At 45.6% G+C, this 22,759-nt stretch overlaps 1 protein-coding gene across 1 annotated transcript in view; it reads left to right on the top strand.

The window, feature by feature from the left end:
* The window catches only part of syne1a (spectrin repeat containing, nuclear envelope 1a), a 60,959-nt gene that overhangs the window by 15,814 nt on the left and 22,386 nt on the right, over positions 1 to 22,759 (top strand). The window contains exons 16-51 of the mRNA XM_026318253.2: positions 285 to 437; positions 621 to 788; positions 1,160 to 1,336; positions 2,364 to 2,510; positions 2,644 to 2,769; positions 2,875 to 3,051; positions 3,188 to 3,453; positions 3,564 to 3,720; positions 3,835 to 4,233; positions 4,347 to 5,951; positions 6,470 to 6,807; positions 6,950 to 7,094; positions 7,371 to 7,595; positions 8,142 to 8,431; positions 8,530 to 8,695; positions 8,792 to 8,947; positions 9,314 to 9,466; positions 10,039 to 10,221; positions 10,304 to 10,441; positions 10,714 to 10,899; positions 11,469 to 11,591; positions 11,675 to 11,857; positions 12,315 to 12,458; positions 13,861 to 14,082; positions 16,062 to 16,202; positions 17,039 to 17,152; positions 17,466 to 17,627; positions 18,054 to 18,248; positions 18,412 to 18,585; positions 20,355 to 20,546; positions 21,169 to 21,300; positions 21,409 to 21,509; positions 21,676 to 21,826; positions 21,977 to 22,105; positions 22,223 to 22,396; positions 22,518 to 22,733. Coding sequence (XP_026174038.1) covers positions 285 to 437; positions 621 to 788; positions 1,160 to 1,336; positions 2,364 to 2,510; positions 2,644 to 2,769; positions 2,875 to 3,051; positions 3,188 to 3,453; positions 3,564 to 3,720; positions 3,835 to 4,233; positions 4,347 to 5,951; positions 6,470 to 6,807; positions 6,950 to 7,094; positions 7,371 to 7,595; positions 8,142 to 8,431; positions 8,530 to 8,695; positions 8,792 to 8,947; positions 9,314 to 9,466; positions 10,039 to 10,221; positions 10,304 to 10,441; positions 10,714 to 10,899; positions 11,469 to 11,591; positions 11,675 to 11,857; positions 12,315 to 12,458; positions 13,861 to 14,082; positions 16,062 to 16,202; positions 17,039 to 17,152; positions 17,466 to 17,627; positions 18,054 to 18,248; positions 18,412 to 18,585; positions 20,355 to 20,546; positions 21,169 to 21,300; positions 21,409 to 21,509; positions 21,676 to 21,826; positions 21,977 to 22,105; positions 22,223 to 22,396; positions 22,518 to 22,733 — 7,908 coding nt within the window. The remainder of the gene's footprint in view (positions 1 to 284; positions 438 to 620; positions 789 to 1,159; positions 1,337 to 2,363; positions 2,511 to 2,643; positions 2,770 to 2,874; positions 3,052 to 3,187; positions 3,454 to 3,563; positions 3,721 to 3,834; positions 4,234 to 4,346; positions 5,952 to 6,469; positions 6,808 to 6,949; positions 7,095 to 7,370; positions 7,596 to 8,141; positions 8,432 to 8,529; positions 8,696 to 8,791; positions 8,948 to 9,313; positions 9,467 to 10,038; positions 10,222 to 10,303; positions 10,442 to 10,713; positions 10,900 to 11,468; positions 11,592 to 11,674; positions 11,858 to 12,314; positions 12,459 to 13,860; positions 14,083 to 16,061; positions 16,203 to 17,038; positions 17,153 to 17,465; positions 17,628 to 18,053; positions 18,249 to 18,411; positions 18,586 to 20,354; positions 20,547 to 21,168; positions 21,301 to 21,408; positions 21,510 to 21,675; positions 21,827 to 21,976; positions 22,106 to 22,222; positions 22,397 to 22,517; positions 22,734 to 22,759) is intronic.

Here is a 22,759-nt window from a genome sequence, read left to right on the forward strand (position 1 = left end):
CAGCACATCTCGGCTTATTAATTCTAAAACTGAATAAACTTTATATAACTGCTGACCATTTCTGTAATGCACCATTGCTTTTTATTTTCATACATGCTGTTGGTGTGATTTGGAAAATGGTCGACGGTTCAGTAAACCTATCAGCAGTGCACTGTACAAAAACCAAAACACTGCGTAGTCCTTCATCTAATATTAGTAGCTTCACATAATATACTGGTCTTTACTGGTCTTTACTACACGCTACACCAGAGGACAGGAAAGATCCATGTTGTCTGTGTCCACAGGCTCTTCTGCAGATGGTTCAGTCCCATGATGGATCTGTCAGGTCAGTGCTGGAGAAGGGAGACGCTCTGCTGGCTTCTGTCCACTGTCCCTCCATCAGAGACAAAATGAACAGGCTGCAAAGAGACTACACTGAACTCTGTAAAGCAGCCACGGTGAGAACACATGCTCAATTACTCCAATATTATTTGACCTGCTGGTCACATGTCGGTCTTCAGTCATACAGAGAGACTTTTAATCTTTAGAATAAATAAGATGTTTGGTAGATAAAGGGCATGAAACTCAGTCTGGAAGTGGTTGTACTGTGTCATTTTGTTTGTGCATAACACATAACCCAGGGCCATGTGGAGAATCTGGAAAGCCAGGTTAAGGAACAGGAAGTTTACCACAATGAACTCCAGGAAGTGGAGCGCTGGCTGCTCCAGATGTCCAGCCGGATGGTGACTCCTGATCCCACTGTGGGCGGCAGCCTGGAGGCAGCTACTCAACAGCTGGCTCGGCATAAGGTGATCAATCGCATTACTTCATTCTCTGCTGCTGTGTGCACCATATGATGCAGCTCGGTCTGAGTCTCGGTTAGAAAGCAAAAGTGCACATTTACGCCTGCTCTGAATCTCTAAGAAGCTGATCCTACTTAGTATTTGATGATTCAAATGTGTGATTGATGATTTAGCAGTGATTTAATGATGTTTTAACAATGAGGTTAAAAGTAGTTTCTGTTTCCTAGTGGTTTGTGTGTAAACCTGTACTAGTCTGTTCGGACCTCCTGTGTCATTGTCCAGGGAAGAGACTCGTGCTCTTTGTGTCCTACATATAATACATCTTCCCTGGAGTCTCTCTCGAAAATGGTCCTACCTGGTGACTTTGTCCTCCACAGGCCATCATGGAGGAAATAGCGTCTTTTGAGGATCGCTTGGCAGGACTAAAGGAGAGAGGAGACCACCTGGTCCAAGGCTGCACTGACCGCGTGCAGAGCAGGCTGAGACAGCAGGTCCAGGCTCACCAGCAAGGCATCAGAGACAGCTACTCCGCCATCTGTAGCACAGCACAGAGAGTGAGTGAGGAGGAGGAGGGGGGTGGAGAAGCTGAGTAGTAGTGTTGGTAGTAGGAAAATGGTTCTTCCACATTTATTATGTAAGACATATAAATCATAGTGTTGCATTTAATACACATTTGACCACACACACACACATATGCAAGGTAACACACTTTATATTAATGCTGTTAATATTCCAGCAGCATAAGCATCCATTTAATCCTAACCCCTTCTGACACTTAAAGCCGACTCTCCAGACAGCCCTCGCTGCTGGTGTAGAGGGCACAACCAATTAAAGCTGCCAAAGTGGAGCTCGACGGCAGCCGTAGTCAGACAGACCCCACTAGCCAACATCACTAACTCAATCTCTCCATATTAATCTCCACATATCCCCTGTCAACTCCACTTTTTCATGGCTGAGCCAAAAATGGTCACACGCCACCATTCAGCAGATCTGGCGAGCCCTCTAATCCAGCCCCACTCTGTCATTTTGGCAACCCCTACTCTGTCATCATAGCCCAGCTCCCCAGACACCACCGCCTCCACCACTCGCACATCCAATCTGGCATTGTGTGATCCAGCCATACTTTACCACTACACTGCTGGCTTCTCTACAACTGTGCCTCCAGTGTTACGATGGCTGCCAACTGTGTCCCAGCACAACACAGCTCTAATATCCTGCATGCCACTTGCCACCATGCCAACCTTCTAGCCTTTGCCAAATACACTGGGCCGTTTGCCAGTACATGCCCCCCTTCTCCCATCTTTCAGGCTCTCATATTAGCACTGTCGATCAGACCTTGCTGATTCTCTCTCCCCTGGAAGGCATGGACGCTTCCACATTTAACACCTGTCAAATGCAACACTGCATAAGTGCCTACTTGATTCGGTTTTATCATGTAATGTGTCTTTGTGTTTGGCTGTGCCGTACTGACTTTAAAGCTATGCAGTCTCATGTTCTGTCTCATTTTTTGGGTTATTTCCTTAACGGGTTTGCCGTATTGTTCAGTCCAGACCTGTAGATGTATCCGTCTTTGTTTTACAGGTGTATCAGAGTCTGGACCATGAGTTACAGAGACATGTGAGTCTACAGGACACACTGCAGCAGTGCCAGACCTGGCTCACCTCTGTTGCAGAAGAACCAGAGCCTCCTGCACATCCTCCTCTCAGCCTGGAGGAGGCGCTGCAGCAGGTTAGTAGTACCCTGCTACCTGCTGGTATTTTGGACTTGACATACATAACAATTGATTAGTTGCTATTCTTGATTAATTTCACATGTTTCACAATTACAAACATGACTGGGTTAATAGTATTTGTATTTGCAGATGAAGCATGAACGGGCTCTACAGGAACAGGCCAGCACTTACCTGCAGCTTGTGTGTTCAACGTGTGACCTGTCAGAGCCGAGGGTCAGGGACACCGCGGCAGCAATCCAGCAGGTTAAGCTGCAGGTCTGTTGGCTTCAACGTGTGCCTACTTGATTCTACTGGTCTAATAGTTGCCTGTTTTTAAAATTGAATATTTTTATGAACCAATTCCACTGTCTTTGGGTCTAGAATGAGGAGCGTATGCTGCTTTGTGAGGAGATAGCAGATAGCTGGAGGGATATTGAGGAGCAGAAGGCAGATTTGGAGGTCCAGCTGAGAGAAACAGAGCAGCAACTTCAGAACCTCATCAGGAGTCCTGGTGAGCTGGAGCCCAAGATCGCACAAAACCAGCTGGACAAGGCTCAGGTCTGTGTTTGGCTTGTATGCTGATAAGTGATTTTTGTTTATCAAACAAAAACCTTGCATTGTTGTCAGAGGAACTGGATCTTCTGGATTTTCCTCAAACTGAACTTCAGTGTGATGTGAAATATCTTTCCTGCAGGAGTTCCTCCAGCAGATCAGGGAGAGACAGTCTGAAGTAACACATTTAAATGAAGCCATTAGTAGGCTGACAGGTGGACAGGTCTCTCCTGCCCTGGAGGAGATAAGGAGACTGAGGAGAAGCTGGATGGAGCTGGGCCAACGTGCTGAAGAACTTGAAGTCCAGCGGGGGGAGGACATGCAGCGAAGTGGGGAGTATCAGGAGAGCGTAGTGGCTGTGGAGGAACTCTTCCACCAAGTATCCAGGGAATGGGACTACCTTGCCAGGTATCCATTTATTCTACAGAGTGTGATGTTTATTGGCTTTTAAATATACCATACATAAATTAAGTGTATATTACTGCATAGACCAGATGTCCCTGTCTGTGTTTACCTAGGGCTGACACAGAAAGTACAAGTGAGCATCTAGAGGCTCTAAAGAAGCTGTCCAGTGACCTGGAGGAGCAAAAGGCAACTCTAGAAGACCTGAGGGACCAGAGACAAGCTATCCTGCCTCGACTTAGCCTTTTAGACAAAGAACTGGTCAAGCAGCAGGTGCGGCGCCATTGTCATAGTTCTGCAGAAGCTTTTCAACATGGTTGGAAATCTGTAATAATGTAGAGTGTAAATATTGGGTCTAGTTTCACGCTGTGTTCTTTCTTTGATTAGGTGGGCCACCTGGAGCAGCGCTGGTCCCAGCTCGAAACCCTGATTCAGCAGAAGATCCAGGACTCTGCGCAGACACTAGAGGACCTAGCACGGGTAGAAACCCAGCTGAGGGATGCCCGGGAGTGGGTGGAGGAGCAGCGGCCTACACTTACCTCTGCTCTGAAAACCAGCCCACCACCCGATGTGGCCCAGAGTTTCTTGTTTGACCACTTGAGTGTGTGTGTGGAACTGGAGGCCCGTCAGCAGCTGTTGGGTCAGGCGGTGAGGGAAGCCCAGGCTGTTGCTTTAAGGCTGGGGCTCAGTGAGAAGAGACGCCTGCAGGAGCTTGTTGAACAGGCCCAGACTGAGGTGGACACTCTTGGGGCTCGGGTGACCCAAAGGAGGAAGTACCTCAGTAAGGTAAACTGCTGAGTGGTCCAAGAAACAAACGATAAAATAATCCAGTATTGTCACTGAATAGACCTGTGTGTGTTTCAAGCTGTAAATAATGATCTTTAATTGTTCCTCGTTAGGTGTTCACAGAGAGAACTCAGTTTCTGCAAGGCCTGGGTAGAGCTTTGTCTTGGGTACAGCAACAGGAGAGAAAGGCTTTGATAGATGACCACATAGCACTTCTTCCCGAGGACCTGGCCAAGCAGGTTGTTGCATGTCGGGGGGTCCAGAGCAGCTTACGAGCTTATCAGAGGGAGCTGGCATCTCTCTGGGTACAAGGGCGGGAGCTGGAGAGAGATGCCACTGACAAAGAGAGAACAGAAACCATGGCGAGGCTTGAGGAGCTACAGGCAGTGTTTGAAGCTGCCCTGCAGAGGACCACCCAGCGTCTTACAGAGTTGGAGAAAGCTTTGACCTCCAGGAAGTACTTTCAGGTTGATCTGGACAAGACTTGCCACTGGTTGAGACAAGCAGATGGCGTCACATTCCCTGAAATCAAATTAAGCAACAATGACGATAATGGAGAGCTGCAAACACACCTGTCCAACTTTCAAAATGTCCTAGAACAAGCTTCAGAATATGAGAACCTCCTCCTTATCGTTCAAAGAATAGGCCAGGAGATCCTCCCTACTCTGAACGAGATTGACCATTGCTACCTAGATGAGAAGCTCAATGCCCTGCCTCAGCAGTACAATGCCATCCTAGCTCTAGCCAAAGAGAAAAAAGACCGAATCCAACAAATAATCTTAGAGAGAAAAGAGTTCAGCACTTTCTTTGATATAACTCGTAATGCACTGGAGGAGCTTCAGGAGCAGCTTGACAATCTGGAGAAGCAGACTATCAGTATTAAAGAGGAGGATGTTGTTCATCTAATCGATGAATACAGAAATATTAATGAAAGTTTATTGTATATTAGCCCTGCTGTGAGAGAACTTCATGGCAAAAAGGAAGGGTTTCTCAGTAGAGGTCAGCAGTACCGAGCTGAAGAGACACGGCAGGTGGTCAGTCTCCACGTCACACTGAAGAGGAGAACTGAACAGAAAATTAAATATTTAGATGACTGCCTAAACACACTAGCTGCTCTCAATGGAGTATTAAACAAACTGGACTCAGAGTTAAAGTCTGTTAAAGAGGATCTGGTCCAGCTTAAGTCAGACATAAACCTTGGTGCCACAGATAAAATCTCAAGACTTTATTCACTGTTGGAAAGTCTGGAGGGTGTGAGCTTTCAAACTGAAGAATGTCACCAACAAACTGAAGGCCTTGGTCTGAAGTTTGATCCCGCTGCCTTTCAGGAAACCAAAATCCAGCTTGAATTGTTACAATCTTTACGGTTGGAAGTTAAACGTTTTGTTCAAGAAAGTGAAACAAAGGTGACAAAGAATGAAGATTTCACAAGAGAGACTGAGGAAATGTTAGAATGGCTGAGGACTATCAGGGACAAAGTGGAAGAGGCACCGACACTGTCAGAGGTCAGGACTGAGAGGGTATATGAGGAAGTGTGCAAGCTGAAAATCACAGAAGAGGAAGTGAAGAGTCGACTGAGAAGAGCAGACGCCTTAGGCAGCAGAGAAAAACAAAGGTTTAGCAGTAGAAAGGAAACGGTTCCAGCCCATGTTGAAGAGAAACTACAGGAGCTGGCAAAGCTGGGAGCTGAGGTTCAACAAGGAATTAACAGAAAACAGGCACGTGCATGTGTTTTTCACAAATTACAGTCAATTACAATCATTTTCTGTTTGTTTTTTCTAATTAATGCAAATGTGATCAGGAGTGAATGGAAGGTACTGCCTCTGCCAAGTGCACATCCTCATCTTATCAGGAATCTAATCCATCATTCATCAACCTACTGAATATTATTTTCCATCTCCTGTTTATCCATTCTGTCAGTATTTATAGGCTTTATAAACTTATGAGACAACTAAAGTCTGTGAAGTTTTAACAAGTGTTCTTTTTTATTTTATAAGTATGGGGATTTAATATGTAGGTACCATAAATATTTCATTATGTTGAATAAAAAGTAGAAAGTACTACTTACTCTGTTCCCCACTGAGGAGAACTTGGACCAGTTGAAGTAAAGCTCTGGAAGAGGACATTTTTACAGTGTGCCTTCAATGTTTCTTGCTTTTATCTACATTTATGCGGATAAACTCTTGCAGAAATAAGTATAACTGAAGTTAATTAAGTCATCTCCTGCATGTTGTAGCTCGCTGTGGATAAAGCGCTTTCCCTGGTCCAGAGGTACCACTCGTCTGTGCAGGCTGTGCAGAAATGGCTGGACTCTGCTGTGGCTTTGCTCCAGAAGGCCAGCTTTGGGCTGGAGGTGGAGAACCAGACGGATTATGTGCAGGAGCTGGCAGAAATTTCAGACGAGGAAAACAGCTTCACAGCTGCATTAGAGGAGCTGAGGACTTTGAATCCACTGCTGGAGGAGTTTATGGAACCAGGAGCGATGGGTGGGCTCAGAGACAACGTTGAGACAACGCAGCTGAGAAACACAGACGTCAAACAGCAACTAGATGCTTACAGAGATGTGTTGCAGCGGTGTGTGTTAATGTGTTTCTATGTCCTCTATCATGTTTATACAGTATATGGAGCCAAGTAATATACATGTTTATTTTATATTTCTATTTAAATGTACTCAGAATTTACTTGTTTTTTATTTAAATGTGTTTGATTCTCTCAGGTGTGCAGCCCTGTGGAGCTCCTTCCAACATGACAAAGAGACTCTGGTTGAACAGATGAATGACGCAGAAAGCAAGATGGCCATGTTCAGCACAGCTAAAGCCGTCAGTCTCCAGCAGGCGGAAGACAAGTGTCAAACATACAAGGTAGGTCACTGTGTTACTGTCTTACACTCACAGGACAGAGACACTGTAGTCAAGTGTTATCAGACATTTCTAGAAATCATCTAACTTGCATTATGGCAGCAGCATATTAAACTCCCAGCATTTGTTCTTGTCATGGAGACAGATGCACATTAATATTTAAACAGTAAAGTGTTTATTCATTATCCTGTTTGTTGTGTCTCCGCAAAGCTGTAATTTTTATTGTCTAAATACTTCAAAAGAATGTGTCTGTTTGTGTTTGTGTGTGTCTGGCTGCAGTCTCTGGTGGATCACATCGACCTGCAGGAGCTGCCTCTAAATGCTTTGAAAGAGACTGCGGCAGAGGCAGAGTCGGAACAGATCATCTCCGAGTCCAGCAGAGCCGTCACGAGCCACGCTGTGTCGTCACTATGGCAACGGTGGAGCAGGCTCCGCGGTGGGGCCCGAGCCCAGGAAAGGTCCCTGGAGGACTCTGCGAGGGAGTGGAGGAACTTCACAGAGAAGGTAAAAGAGGGTGCTGCAGTTCATGCACAGGTTCTGGGTCATTCCACACAACGTGGTATTTACAGCCGACAAACACCCAACTCCACCAAACTGTTACTGATCTGCAGAAATAGGTCAAATGCAGCAACAGCTGAATAGCTGGTGGGCTGTGATGTAACTCCAGGCTTCAGGCCAGTTGTTCATTCCTGCCAAAACATTGTGTCATAAAGCCTCTTCCCGCCTTTCGGCCTATTTTGAGCACGAGTTCCCACAAAGCACTGCTCCTTAAAGGAAAATGAGGCCAAACAGTAAAGACTGGTCACTTCCTTACATGTGGCACTTTCCTGTCATCCACTGGTTTTTGTTTTTTTTTTTTGGTCCTTCAGTTCAACTGCACATAGAGAATTTAAAAACTTTTAAGTGATTCTCTAATTCAGACTCTTCATATGACCCCAGGCATACTTAAAGTTCAGTCATGTATTTCAAGAAAACAAAGTACTCAGTCAGGACAAGTCTGCGCGGTTGATCCTCCTCAAATTTTTACGGATAAACTTGTCTGGCCCCCAGATGGAAAAGGTGCGATCTGTGTCCAAAGACCTCCACACTCGTGTCCCAGACAGCACAGTTGAGAAAGCGGCTACCAGGGCGGCACTTCAGAGCCTGCTGGAGTACCATGACTCCTTCAGCCTGGAGGTGGAGCGGGAGCAGTCCATCCTGGCCCTGCTGGGGCAGCACGCGCAAAGCCTCAGAGGAGAGGAGGAGGAGAAGGAGGAGGCGACAGAGAAAAAGACAGAGAATGGACATGAGGAGGCGTCGTGCTTACAAGAGATCAGGAACATGCAGGAGCAGTATGACAGGTGACTGATCCAGTGCTGTGGCTGCTGCTACCTAAAATAGGATTAAATGTATTTTAGTAGTACAGTTCATTATATATGTGTTTTTATGTCTCGTCCAGCCTTGTGCTGCGGGTACGAGCCAGCAGGGCTCAGGTCCACCAGGAGTTGAGGGAGAGAGAGGAGGTGGAGAAGGAGCTGGGGTTGGTCAAAGGCTGGATCCAAGACACACGTGGCCTACTGCTGAGTCCCACGGCAGACCTGGATTCACTGCTGCAAGAGCTAGAGGTGGGCCACTGCATGAATACACAGACATGCACAGAAATGTACAACCTCTTGCAGAAAATACTGATTTGCAGTGTGTGGTGTTATGTTATCTTGTAGACCGCACATGGTGAGGTCATCAGCAGGCGACAGAGTGTGGAGCGCATGACAGAGCTGCAGCAGTCCAAGTACCAGGACCTCCAGGCTGGTCTGCCCTCTGAGCTCAGCATGCAGTTGGCTGAGGTGGCTCTGGCTCTGGGTTCTGCTGAAGACCAGGTGACCTCCCTTAGATAGTTTTTATTAAATGTTGTCGTTTCATCAAGTAATTAAAATGCTCATGTGGGTTTTTAGTCGGTTTGTAATCAAATATAAAATATAAATGTTCTTCTAGTGTTTATTTTGTTCAACACTATTATAGTTGAATTTTCTTGTATTTTACTGGACAAACTAATTGTCACACTCTGCAAGTATTTCCTGTTATATTGGTGTACTGTACCACTGTAAAGCTGTTCGGTCTGGTCTATTGATTGTGTTTCCCTGCTGCAAAGCTTTTATTTGTCCAGAGTGTGCACGTTAAAATAGGTATAATCTCTTCAGAGCTGTAAAAAGCTGTGAAATGTGTGTTTCTGCCACCTGATTTAGGTCCAGGCGAGGGAAAGGGAGGTGCAGCAGACCAGAGATGTGAAAGAGGATTTCAGTTCTAGACTCCAGGACATCGAGACGAAGCTCAAGACCATCGCTTTGAAATTAGAAGACAAGGGTGCCGACCTAGAGGAGGCCAAAGAAGAGACCAAAGTAATCAACCAGACAGATTGACTAATTAACAAGCAATTAGCCCCCTGTTAAATTGACTATTCATTTTGCAGATGTTGAGGTTAATGAGTGTGTGAGAGTTGGAATGGCATGAACTGAAATCTGAATTCAACAGCGACCCACTTTTGAGGGAAGCATTCCAGATGGGCGTCTGAGCCCCTTCCCTCCTGTTTTCCTTCTTGTCAGCCCAGCTTTTTCTCCCTCTCATTCCTCAGCCCATCTGCACGCCTACAAACACGCTGTAGTTTGAGTAGTTTGTCATTTATGGACCTGTTCTTCCCAGCAGCCTCTGCCAAAGCTCAATAATGATTCACTGCTCCTTTAAAACCACAACCATTAGTAAAGATTACACAAAGGACATGTAATGTGTTACTATACACTAAATACTGTACTAGTTTTAATGCTAAATTAACCTGCTGCCAGTGGTGGCTTGATATTTGTCCTCCAAGAATGACTAGCTCAGAGCTACGCCGTTAAAAGTAATAGTTGATGCAGAGTCGACTGATGTTCTTTCTCTTTTGCTTCACCTTCATCTCTTTTCTCCTCTTCTCCAGGCTCTGTGTGACGAGTGTGAATCCTGCGGTCGCTCCCTGGCAGAGTTAAGAGCTGCAGTGCAGGAGTTTGGTGAGCAGAACCCTCTGCTGTGTAAACAGCTGGGCGATGCCGTGGCCAAACTGACAGAGGTGCAGCGCCACACGACACAGCAGGCCCAGGACAGAGCCAACAGACTGAAGAAGGTGAGATGAACAGCTATAAACATACTGTCAGAAAGTTATGACCAATATCTTTCGTTCTGACCCTGGTTTCACCTGTGAGCAGGCAGAAAGACAGGTGGAGGAATATCAGAGCATGAAAGCGTTCATTTTGGCGTGGACAGAAAAGGCCGAAGCTGTGGTTACTGGTAATATCACGTGGAGCTCTGCCTCCCAGCTGCAGGAGCAAATTCGAGCACATCAGGTGAGTCATAACAAGTCACACTGCAGGGAGTGAGAATGCTGCTGTTGTCCTCTGCAAATAACTGGCTCATGATACATTTTATATTTATCTCTTTCACAAAAATAAATCCTACTATTAACCTATTAAATCTGACACAAATTTGCAGCTAATTAGACTCACAGACTTGTTTGAGTTCCAGTGAAATGTTACGCAGTGTTGGCCAGGCCTAATTAGTATAATTGCTCCATAGAAATGTCTCCCCTCTTTGCTAATTTATGCTCCTGTGGTGACAGGCGTTGCTGAGGGAGTGTCGTGGTCTCCATGGTGACTTGGAGGCCATGGGGGAGAGGGAGGGACAGCTGGGGGAGGTGTTGCAGACGGAGGGGTGGAGCCAGCAGGTGAAACACCTCAGCAGACTTACAGAGGAGCTGCAGCAAACTGCCAGGACTCGGCTCCAGAATCTGCAAGATGCAGCAAAGGTAAATGACTTTCGCTTTGGATGACAGAGGCCAAATTACCTTCATTAATTCTTCCCCGAGCCACAGCAAATGTTGTTTCATAAGCCCAGACACCTGCACATTCCTTCAGTGAGTCAAATTCAGCAGAGCCACAGCCCAACAGCGCTGCCTAGTGGTCAGCGACAGGAATTGCTCAAACTGCAGTAATCTGTTACAGTAATCTGCCACACAGCTGCTACTCAGATGAGTCTGTTGTCAATTTTTGCTAATAACGTTGTGTGCTGGAAACCTGTTTATAATTCCCCCTGTGAGTTTGGATTTTTTCTTGTTCTGCATTTCAGACAAAGCACATCTTTTATTTGCATTGACTGGTAATTGATTTTTTTTTTCTACACATGAAAAACAACTGTTAAAATTTTCAAATGAAGAGTTTTAAAGACCTCCCTTTCTGTTCGTAGTTTCTGAAAATCCATTTTTACCTCCTGTGTGTGGACGTTTTGTTATGTGTTTATGATAAACACTGTATAAGTGCACCACCTCCTGCACCTGTTTCCCTTTGAAATGTTTTATCTCCCCGTTTCTCTCCTCAGGACATGTTGCATTTGGAGGCGGAGGTGAAGAGTCTCCATGCAGCCGTAGACCAGATCCAGGTGACACTCGCCTCCCCAGACCTCAACAGACTCAGTCTCAGAGAGCAGCTCACACAGAGACAGGTTGGCACGCACGTTTAAAATGCTTTGTGTCCTGCATTTACACAGAAATCGAGGTTTACCTTTTCTCTTCTTTCCTTCATAAGCGTCTGTTGGTGGAAATGGAGGGCTTCAAGCAGCAAGTGGTGGCGGTACAGCAGTGTCAGAGCGCCCTCCGACTGCCAGAGGAGGTAGTGGCCAGTCTGCCTATCTGCCGCACAGCTCAGACTCTGCAGCAAGAGGCCAGCCAACTGCAGCATACCACCATCCAGCAGTGCAACATCCTACAGGTAGATGGCAGCACTCATACTGCAAATGCTGGTAACTGTCACATGTTAAGCCAAGGTTCATATAAACAAGAGCTAAAAAAGCATTATTTATGTTTTTACATTACATCACTGTCATGTTATGTAGATCAAATTTGACTTGACACAAACTGGAATTGCTTTGAAATCTGCTGCAGTGTCCCAGCATGGATTCTCAGGAATGTATGTCTTTTTTTTATCCCCCACCAGACCAGTATGATCCTCTAGTCCTAAGAATCTAGGCTGGTTTTGCATTTATATGAACACAAACGGTGGCTAACGATGATAGCATTGAAATATTAGAGAGGGCAATAAATAAACCTGACCTTTGACCTTCCTGAGGAGAAATAATTATTACAAAGGAGAAATATATGAACCACATTGGTCTCATAAAAGATGAAGGAAGCACCAGTCTTACCTGATGTTTTCTCTCTCATGCCAGGAGGCCGTGGTGCAGTATGAGCAGTATGAGCAGGAAGTGAAAAACCTCCAGAGATTAATAGAAGAAGCCCATCGGATCATTCAGGACCGACCGGTCTCCACCAATAGCATACAGGAACTTCAGGCTCAAATACACCATCATGAGGTGAGAGAGGATCATTTAACAATTAAGGAAACAATGTGCTGATATTTTAAATGTCTGCATCTAATGAGGTCAGAGTCTTCAGTGATCTGAGAGTGAAAACGTGAATCATCATTTCCTGTACTCTACATGTAAAACAGCATGAAAAGAAGTTGAGGCAGCAGGAAAGATGCTGTAATAAGAAAGGTTTGGACAATCTTCAGTCAGACTGTGCTTTACTCATTGATCAGGTATGAAACGGTAACAAAAGGCAGCACAATCGGCACTATGCTGTCAGAGTAGTCCTGCCATGCTGTGGTTTTAGGAGAGTCTTCACTCACGCACATTCGTCCTTTATCTGATGGTGCATGTAAATTTGATCTGTATAGACGCCTGTATGATGCACTGTTGTTTTTTTTAAAGACCTGTGCTTTCTGTTGCGGGGGGGGGGGGGGGGGGGGTAGAGGCAAAGACCTGCAGGGAGCAAAGACCTGCAGGGAGCCAGATCAAATCTCCCCGCTAGAAACAGATTTTCTGTTACATTTTAACTGTCCCTTCCTGGTTCTGGCAGATTTGATCTTCTAAAACCTGAAAGGGAGGCACACAACCCCCAGTGTCTGTAGATGTAATCGTGGTAATGCAGTCTCTCTGGCTGCAGATTGGCCTGGCGTGGCAGTGTGTTTATATCTGAGTTAGATCTCTAAGCTGAGCAGATAGCTGCAGCCACACTGGGCCAGCTAGTCACGTGACCTGGTTGTCAGTCCAGTGACCATCTGTGGGACAGGAGGAGGAGCAGGAGGAAGGAGGAGCTGGACCAGCTCATACCAGGGCAGTAATTTGACACCGTCTCTGTCATTCTTCCTCTGCAAACACTCCCTCTTTCCTTGTGACTCTTTTGTTGAAATGAACCGGATTGGTGGAGGAAGGAAGTGGAAGTCAGCGGGAGGGGGGGGGTGAGTGTTAGGTGAGATCACTTCCTGTTTTTTCTTTGCCATTTGCGCTTCTGTACGAGAGGGAGTGCCTGAGGGATTTTGAACTATTTCTGCAAGGGTCTGTCTCTCTCTCTCTCTCTCTCAACCAAACATCCTGTCTGTTGGCTTCGCCGCCCCTGTGCTGCTCTGATTGGCTCAGAGATACAGAGGAGAGAGAAACAGAGGGAAAAAGAGGAGAGAGAGGCAGTGCTGTTCTCTTTCTACGCTCACACACTGTGAAGCCAAAGCAAGAGTGAGGAGAGAAGAGAAGAGAATGCATTCCCTACACTTACTCTTCTCAAACAGGCACCTCATTCAACGTTGAACCAACTCAGCCTCCCCCTTATTTCAGGAATCTGTTTCACCAGGAACTATTCAACTTCCATTGTGGACTAAACCACACTCTCCTGACCCGGGGGGTGCTGGTGTTTCTGTTTTGGGGGATGTTTTGACAGGAGCTGGCCCAGAAGATCCGTGGCTACCAGGAGCAGATTGCCTCGCTCCACTCCAAGTGTAAGATGCTGACGGTGAAGGCCAAACACGCCACCATGCTGCTGACGGTCAGCGAGGTGGAGGGCCTCTCAGACGGCATGGACGAGCTGAGTGATGAGGAGCTGCCCAGCGCCGTGGCAACCGGCGCCACCAAGCAGCTTCCAGCACACCCCTCTGTCGTTATGGTGAGTGGCAAAGCCTTATTTGGATACAAGCACAACCACACAGAGACTCACACATGCACATAGTACATGACTGATAGGCCCATGTTTGTGTGTGTTTGCATGTACAGACCCTCTGTCTTTCTGTCCATACCAGGGGGGTGTCAAAGTGGAACACAAGGGTCGTTTGGGGGTTGAAGAGAGTGCAGGCAGGTTGTAATTAGCCTAAAGTCTGAGGGTGATAATTGCAGGTTTAACTAGACTATTATTTCCCAGGCAGCAGTGTATAAAGTTATATCAGAATAATTAAATAAACAATCTAAAAATTCTCCACAATGTGTTTTGTCTAAATTGGGATGTAAGGCCTCATATGCATCCACTCCATGACAGGTAAATATTTCAGGTTTGAAGATTTTTCTCTTTCTACTAGAGGTATAGTTTTTTTTAGCCACAATAGTTTTTTCACTCTCTATTATTCTGTTTTTCTGCATCTGCACAGAAATAGCCTAAACTTTTTTTTTCCTCATATCACCTCTACTTCAAGTGTTACTATTTTAGCAGCTTTCCCTTGTGTATTACTGTGCTGAGCCACTTTACCCTAAATCTGTCTGCCTGCTACTACACTCTGTCAGCCTCACCTTGATCATTCATTTTTTCAGTGTCTGCAGACGAGTCTCTCTGTGGTTCTCTGTCTGATTCAGATGTGTCTTTTTTGCTTCCTTGCCCTGTTGTGTTTGGTTTCAGCAGGCCAGGAAACAGGATATTACTGCATGGTGTGTGTGTTTGTGTGTGAGTAGAGCATGATAGGTTTGTGTGTATGGCATCAATTGGTTGCTATGAGTGCTGGTTTCCTTGATTTGTTTTCAGCTTAGTTAAAGCAGGGACAATGCTGCCCAGGTTCTAACTGCAACCTCAGAGTTTCCCACACATGCCGGTGTGCTGATGCTCTGTGTTGCGTTGCATTGCATTATAAAGTCAGGGAAAATGTGTTTCGGTGATAACAAGGGCCCAAGTTACTCGGCCAAGTTCTGCATTAAGTGCCAAAAAACGCCCAGTAGGGCTGGGCTCACATTTCAGCTCTGCCTCTCTGCTGAAGCACGCAGGCAGAGCTGAAATGCTGCTTCTGGGCCAGCTGCTGTGTTCACTGCTCCCAGTCTCTGTTAGCTGTGATTCAGCTCTGCTTTAAGTTTTGGCTTTGGTACTCCTGGGGATTTCCATTACATGTCTTCCTCTTCTTGTTCATATACAGATTTTTCACTTTAAATATATTTATAAAGGTATTTTTGTTATTTAACTGTAAGAGTGGTTTGATTCTAGCTCTTAGAGGAATTTGGCTGGTAAGACATTGCTTAAATAAAGAATAAGAATAAGAGTCTTAAAACTTGTCTGTGGTGTGGATAAAGCCTGGATGGCACCTACAAGGGAAATGTCTGCAATGAAAAGGAAATTACTGTGGTTCTGAAACTGCTGCTCTGCAGTATACATGAGTGTGTGTGTGTGTGTGTGTGTGTGTGTGTGTGTGTGGTGTGAGTAATCACTGTGTGTGTGCTTACTGTGTGTGTGATTTTAACTTCCTGGTAATGGTCATTCCTTTCCCCTGATGTATCCTGTAAAACAAAACAAAAAAAAAGTGGCTCATTCATTGCCAGAGGAATCGAATTTTCATTCTTTAGCACAGATCAATGTTACACTGAATTATGTCTCTGCTATGGCAAAGCATTGTCATGGTTAATGTCAGCAGTAACGTGATCTAATGGCTCTCCTCTCTGTTATTTGATCTCTGTCTAATTAATCAGCGATGTGCTTTACCTAACCTGCACTACCCTGTTAATTTTTATGCTCTCTCTCCTCTCTCTATTCGTTTTTCTCTCTGTCTCCTCACGTCTTCTGTCTGGGCCTTTTCTGTTTTGTGCCCCTCCCTTTGCCCTCACCTGCTTCTTTTGATGTGTGTGTTTGATGTGCTGTGTGTGTGTGTGTGTGTGTGTGTGTGTGTGTGTGGTCAGATGACAGCCGGCCGCTGCCACACGCTTCTCTCCCCTGTGACGGAGGAGTCAGGGGAGGAGGGCACTAACAGTGAGGTCTCCTCTCCCCCTGCCTGCCGCTCCCCCTCCCCAGGGGCTAACGCTGACGCTCCTCTTAACCAGGTACTGCCCACCCCACCCTGGTAACCTCCAGAGCCCTCCAGCATTACCTGACCTGCATTTTTCATGTTCCACCTAAAAGTCCCTGTCTGACATTTGAAAAACTTCAACCTTGGGATGGGAATAGTTCATTGTCTTCCAATGCAATTGAACGTGTCTCTGAGGTGTTTTTGTGCACACTGACATTGTCCTTTGCTAATGGAGCCTTTTCTTTGTCAGTGTGGTTTTGATTTGCATTTAATGTCAAGTAAAGATTAAAGAAACATGTGAGTTTGCATCTGGAGCTGTCAGAACTTTTTTAAAATAAGATTTTAAGGCTGAATATGTGACAAAATAACATGCTAACTCTGTCACCTCATCCCATCTCACCCATGACCTCCACATCATCACCACTATCAATACAGTGGATCTTTGAAACAGCTGGAGAGCTACTGAGCTGCCCCTGCTTCCCCTTTAAATCACCATTATGTTCGCACCTTTACTTTGCTTAACTTTTTTTTGCCCCGAGCTTTTTTGCTGAGGTCAGAATGAGTCTGTGTCATTTTCTAAACTTGGTTTTAACTTTGAAGTCATTCTGGTGAAACATAAATACAGTATATCTGTGATGTGTCAGTGAGTCTGACTGTTCAAAGACGACTCACATCTGTGTCAAAGGCAGTTGGAAGGTGAGAGAAGAATCACTGAAGGTAGTTAAAACTAATCTAATGGGATCTTTCCTGGGTGCTACTGAAAGGAAAACAAGACTGATAAGTCACAGGTCATTGGTAAAGCTTCCTACGTTTAAGTAGCACTAGGTCAAGAAGTGCTGTCCCCACACTGACTGAGCTGCTGTGCTACAGGGTCGAGTCGCTCTAAGCAGAGCGCCCCTGCAGGAGCTGTACGACCCGTCCATGGAGTCCAGTGCTGCTAACCTGGATGACCTGCAGAGATCCTGGGAAACACTCAAAAATGTGGTACGTCACATCATCACCTACAATTAAACAAATTCAAAGCAAGTATAAAAACACTACTACACAGCGTTTCCCTGCAAAAAAAAAAAAAAACACAAGTCACAGTTGTGCTGTAAGGAAATCATGGGTTTTCAGGCATTACTGTGGACTACACCCAAATTAGTGAGTGTATGTAGCAGCTTGACATTTGTGCCAAACCTGCAATCGACACAAATAAGCAGTTCTACTCTGGACTTGTATCCCAGCTTTCCTTCTCCAGCTGCAACCTCAGTTCTACCGTCATTAATTTGTTTGTTTCGTTCCTCTCCTTCCACAGATCAGTGAAAAGCAGAAGAGTCTGTACGAGGCTCTGGAGCGGCAGCAGCATTATCAGGAGTCCCTTCAATCCATTTCCACCAAAATGGAATCCATCGAAGGAGCACTCAGTGAGGGCCTGGAGCCCAACAAGAGCCCTGAGAGCCAGATGGCTGCACACCAGGTGAGAGAGCGGTCTGGAGACTTTGTGGAAGTTGTTTGTGGGTTGGTTTAAGGTTAGGAGGAGGAGTGTGGTGCAGTACAGACAATAACATGTAAATTGTAACACAGACAGGAGTCAAGATGACAAAAAAACGAGCCTGCTCAGGGATAACAAGGAATGATTGAGGAGTTTGATCTTGCACTAGATTGTGCAATGGTTGCAGAGACTGCATGGCACTGTTCTCTGTTGCTATGCCAACTTGACAGCGACGGCCGATACAGTTCCTTTTTGTCACACCACTGTCAGGGCAGTTTGGACAAACCCTCTGTTGCTGCTGTCTCGCCATCTTCCCTTCTTCCTCTTCTCCAGCAATTTCAGTCTTTTTCTAATTTCTTTTTTTCTTTTGTTTCTGTCATCTCCTACACTTTTCTGTGTCGGTCTCTCCAGGCTCTAATGGATGAGATCCTGATGCTGCAGGATGAGATCGGCGAGTTACAGACGTGTTTCTCTGAGGAACTTGCAGACAGCGACAGCGATGGGGAGGCTGGCGACCATTTGGCCCTCCAGTCCACCCTCACCGTACTGGGAGAGAGGATGGCCACTATTCGAATGAAGGCTTCAGGGAAACGGCAGCTGCTGGAAGTAGGTGCCCAAAGGCAGTCTTCAGAGCAGAGGCTTAAGTCTGCATAAATGTTATTAAACTTGCCGCTGCAGTTTATTGCTGTTTGTCATCCATCATCATTGGCTGTTGATCAGCATCAGTGATTGGGCTGCACACAAACGTGTCTCGTGTTGGCTGCTACAGGAGAAACTAAGTGAACAGTTGGAGGAGCAGCGACAGGAGCAGGCCCTGCAGCGTTACCACAGCGAGGCCGAGGAGCTCGACCACTGGCTGCTCAGCACTCGTGCCACACTCAGCTCCGCACTTCAGCCCCAGAATGAAGACATGGACATGGAGGAGCAGCTCATCGACTGTCAGGTGAGACGCTGTCTCGTCATGGTGACTGAGCTGAATGTTTGGATTGGCACTAAAAAAGATTTTGTTGGATTATGAAGGTTCAGTAGATGATGAGTTGCCAGATATAGATGGTGTGTCGCTTGTTGTTCTCTTGATATGTGCAGATTTTACTAAGTTGTCCTCAGCTGACAGCCAGGAAACTTCCTTCTCCTGCCCGAGGCTTAGTGTGTGTCTTCGTCTGTGTGCCTTTGTTTTATCAACAGGGCGCTCTCAAAGAGAAGTATCTGGCTGCTTTGTTGTTACAGAAATAGTTCCTATCCTTGGAATTATTACCTTAGTTTTACTGTTATTACTTTGGTTGCATATAACCTGTTCAGTTCATCCTCAAAAACAAAGAAAATGACAGAACTGTGGCCTAATATAATAGAAAATCATCCTACTAGTCCTCAAACATCGAGACCTCTGCTCCTCTGGTTTCGGTGGAACCATCACTGTTATCTCTGGGGTAGTTAGCATCCATTTTAAATTGACTGATAGTAGAATGAAGGGTTGCCTGTTCTGTTTTGGCTACTTTTTTGCAGAACGATATTACCTTGACTTTCAAAGAAATCAGCATGTTAGTACAGTGTGTGCGTGTGCGTGTGCGTGTGTGTGTGTGTGTGTGTGTGTGTGTGTGTGTGTGTGTGTGTTTAGCAGCTGGGAGACAGTAAGCTGATTATAGAGCTCAGGTCTTAAGGTCCGGCCCATGCAGATCCTCCTCTCCGGGGGGTAAAAACTGTACAAAAGGGATGAAGTGAGTCGTAGTGATGAGAGAGAGAGAGAGGGAAGAAACTGAAGGGAGGGAAGGAGGCATAAAATCAGGTTTAACTTTGTTCACTGGAAAACAAGTTTGTTTAATACTTACAATACCAGACAATCCCTGACAGCGTACTCTAAACATATAGCAAACTCTAACTTATAGAGTGAAAACATATCAAAAACCTTTCAAAAGGTTCTCGGCCCTGTGAGAGAAGTAGAGGGATTTTGGTATTTAAGTTAGAATATCAAAGAGGCTTTTTGTGGTGAAAGTGTAGAGAAGAGTATTTGTCTACCTTCTTACTGATTGACAGTCACAGCCGTAGAGCAGAAGGAAAAGAGGTCCATGAGGCACTCTGCATTGTGGTGGACAATTACCTCTCCATCTCTGCCAAGGGCCCTTGTATCCCTGTTTGAATAAAAGGGTTATAGCCTTAATCCTCTTCTTCTCCACGTCTATGGAGATGTTAGCTCTTCTCACACATAGTTTGGACATGGAAGACGAGGCTCGCTCCCACTCGTCTCTCCTGTAAAGAAGTGAAAACGGGATATGCTGAAAAGACTTTGAAGGCAAACAGAATAAATTTGAAAAGAGCAAGAGAATAAGTGGATCTAAAAAGAGTGAGACCAGCAGAGGATATATATGCATGTATGCAGTACCATATGTGCTACTAAGCTGTGTTTATTACTTTAAGTTTGAGCTCTACCTGTCAGTCAGACAGACCAGCGGTTCTGTTTCCAGGTCTGTACAGCCACAAGAAACACTGAAGCAGTTGTCAGATGTCTAAAAGGACAGAAACTTACTAGTTAAGGTTACTTCTAATGTTTGTGTTTCCAGTAAATGACTGTATAACCTTTGAGCATCTGAAGCAAATGCTTTACATCTGTTTACGTCTACTCTAAGGGTATTACTCATTTAAGCAGAAGCTCCTAAATGTTAAGAAACTTCCACTGTATGTGTTTTGCTTATCACCTGAAATATGTTGTCTTTCCAGAACATGCTGTTCGAGATCGAGCAGAAGGTGTCGTATCTGTCAGAACTGTCTGTCCACAGTGAGAGTTTGCTGTTGGAGGGCCGGGCCGAGACCAAGGGAGAGGCGGAGCAGCTCGCCCTCAAGCTGCAGTCCCTCAAAGACAGCCTGCTGGAGCTGCAGCAGATGCTGCAGGATAAACAGGTCGACATACAGGTGAGATCAGAGGTCATGTTTGTTTTGTTGCCTTTGTCTCTGCACTCCCATGTGATTTTCCAGACCTCAGCTTTTCTCTCCTCCCTGCTTCTGCGTAATAGATGTTTTGCTGCATTATGTTGCAGTATCAATAGTAGTATTGTGCAAAAGCTAAAGGTCGTATCCTGCTCCTTCATAAAAGTCCACTGTTTTCCACTATACAGTAGAACAACAGAGCCTGTGTCTCACAATGGGCACTCAGAGACCAGAGAAAAGATGCTGCGTCATCACATGCTAACGCTAAATCTACTGCATCTGGTGTGTTTCTGATGACACAGCAGTTTGACCTTTTTGCTCTGTGGTTTAGGCCCCATTTGAGAGAAAAGATCCTCTGAATGTTTCAACTTACACTGAAAGGAACCTTTTATGGAGTTGCTGGTCCTGCCAATATGATTTTAGTATATAGTGAGAATCCTTAGCCACCAAATCCCTCTACAGCACAGACTGCTTTCCTTAACATCCTACCTGGACTTTAGTTAATAAAAAGGACAAAGAGTAGATATATGAATTATATTATATTACATTTTTCTCTACTTAAAGTTTTTGAGGATTGAGTGTTGAAGGTCCTCTCTCTTTCTGTCAGGGTTCATTGCAGGACCAGGAGGACAGTGAGCCAGACTCTTCTCTGTCCCAGAGTCCTAATGTCCAGGACTGGCTGTCCCAGGCCCGGTCAACACGCACACAGCAGCACCATGACAGCCTGCTTCGACAGAGGGTGAGAGGAAGCTGAATATTTCTGCTTCTTACACTTTTGGATCACCGTGATTTAAGTTGACTGACTGCTGTATCCCTGTAATTGTAATTACTGGCCTGAATTTCCTAGGAGTTGCAGGAGCAAGTAGCTGAACAGAGAAGACTTCTACAGTCTGTAGCAAGTGTTGGGGAAGAGTTACTTAACCAACAAACCACACCCAATGGGGACAGGTACCACTATGGTCTCTATCTGTTACACATTTCTCCATCTGTCTCCACCTCCACTGGAAAAAGCTCAGAAAACCGTTCACTACATTTACACCTGCTGTCTTAACAAGTTCTCAGGGATATTCAGATAATAGTCTGTTATGACAACACACCCCTCTCCCTCCCACAGTGAGGTGTCTGTCCCAGGCGGCGTGTTGCTGGAGACAGAGACCTTGTCTCCTTTGGACCAGCTAAGACAGCGCTGGGAAAACCTGAACAAAGATCAGAGCACGAAGCTGCAGCTCTCCCTCAACTCCCTGGAGCAAGACCAGCTTAGTCCGGTAAAGATGGTGTACATGTTACATATGAATCTGTAATATTGTATGAAATTTAGTGTTTCAGTGTGGTAGTTTTTCTTCCTCTGATGCTCTTCATTGAGTGCCATGATTGATTCTGGTCTCATTCATCTTATGTGTCAATCATGTGTGCAGGTCCTCCACCGCTCCCGTCTGTCCAGTCCCAGTATGGTGTTCAGAGAAGAGTCTACCAGCCAGGACTCTCACTCCCCCAGAGCTTTGTTTGAGGCTTGCAGCCAGACCCTGGAAAGAATTGCCCAAGAGGTGACGAGCTCATTTTCTAACAAATATGAACATCTCTTACAGGAATTTCTTTCTTCAGAAAACAAACTGTTTTGCAGTCAGATGTACTGACTAAATATGATTTGCTCCTCCTCACAGGCAACAGGTAGGGACAGTAAGTCGACAGGGTCTTTAGGAGGAGCGACAGTCCAGCAGGACCTGTATACTGCAGTTTCAGCAGCCTCCTCCTGGTTGGATGCTGCTGAGAATCAGCTACTCTCTGGTCCTGTGTTGCTGTCTGAGGACATAGAGACTCAACTTAAAAATCTAGAGGTGAGCAGGAATAAAGACACTGATCAGTTTTGTTACCTCACACAAATAATATAATACAACTGCATATGAATTAGTAGCACAAGTAATAAACAGGTAATAACACCCCCCCCCCTCTGTTCAGAGTTTGCATAAACAGCTGAAGGAGATGACCAGGGAGGTTAAGCAGTGTAGAGACCTTTTGGGTGGAGGAGCAGGCCGTCTGTGTGGAGGAGAGGAGCGAGCCCTGATGGAGGACACCCTGGAGGGCCTGCAGGAGAGGATGAGCCTGCTGGAGTCCACACTGGGACATCGCTGTGATTGCATGAGGGACAAGTTGCAGGAGTACTCAGTTTTCCAGGTATTAAAACTCTAACACTTGGGTTG

This window comes from Mastacembelus armatus, chromosome 24 (genome assembly GCF_900324485.2).
Source record: "Mastacembelus armatus chromosome 24, fMasArm1.2, whole genome shotgun sequence".
Lineage (NCBI taxonomy): Eukaryota > Metazoa > Chordata > Actinopteri > Synbranchiformes > Mastacembelidae > Mastacembelus > Mastacembelus armatus.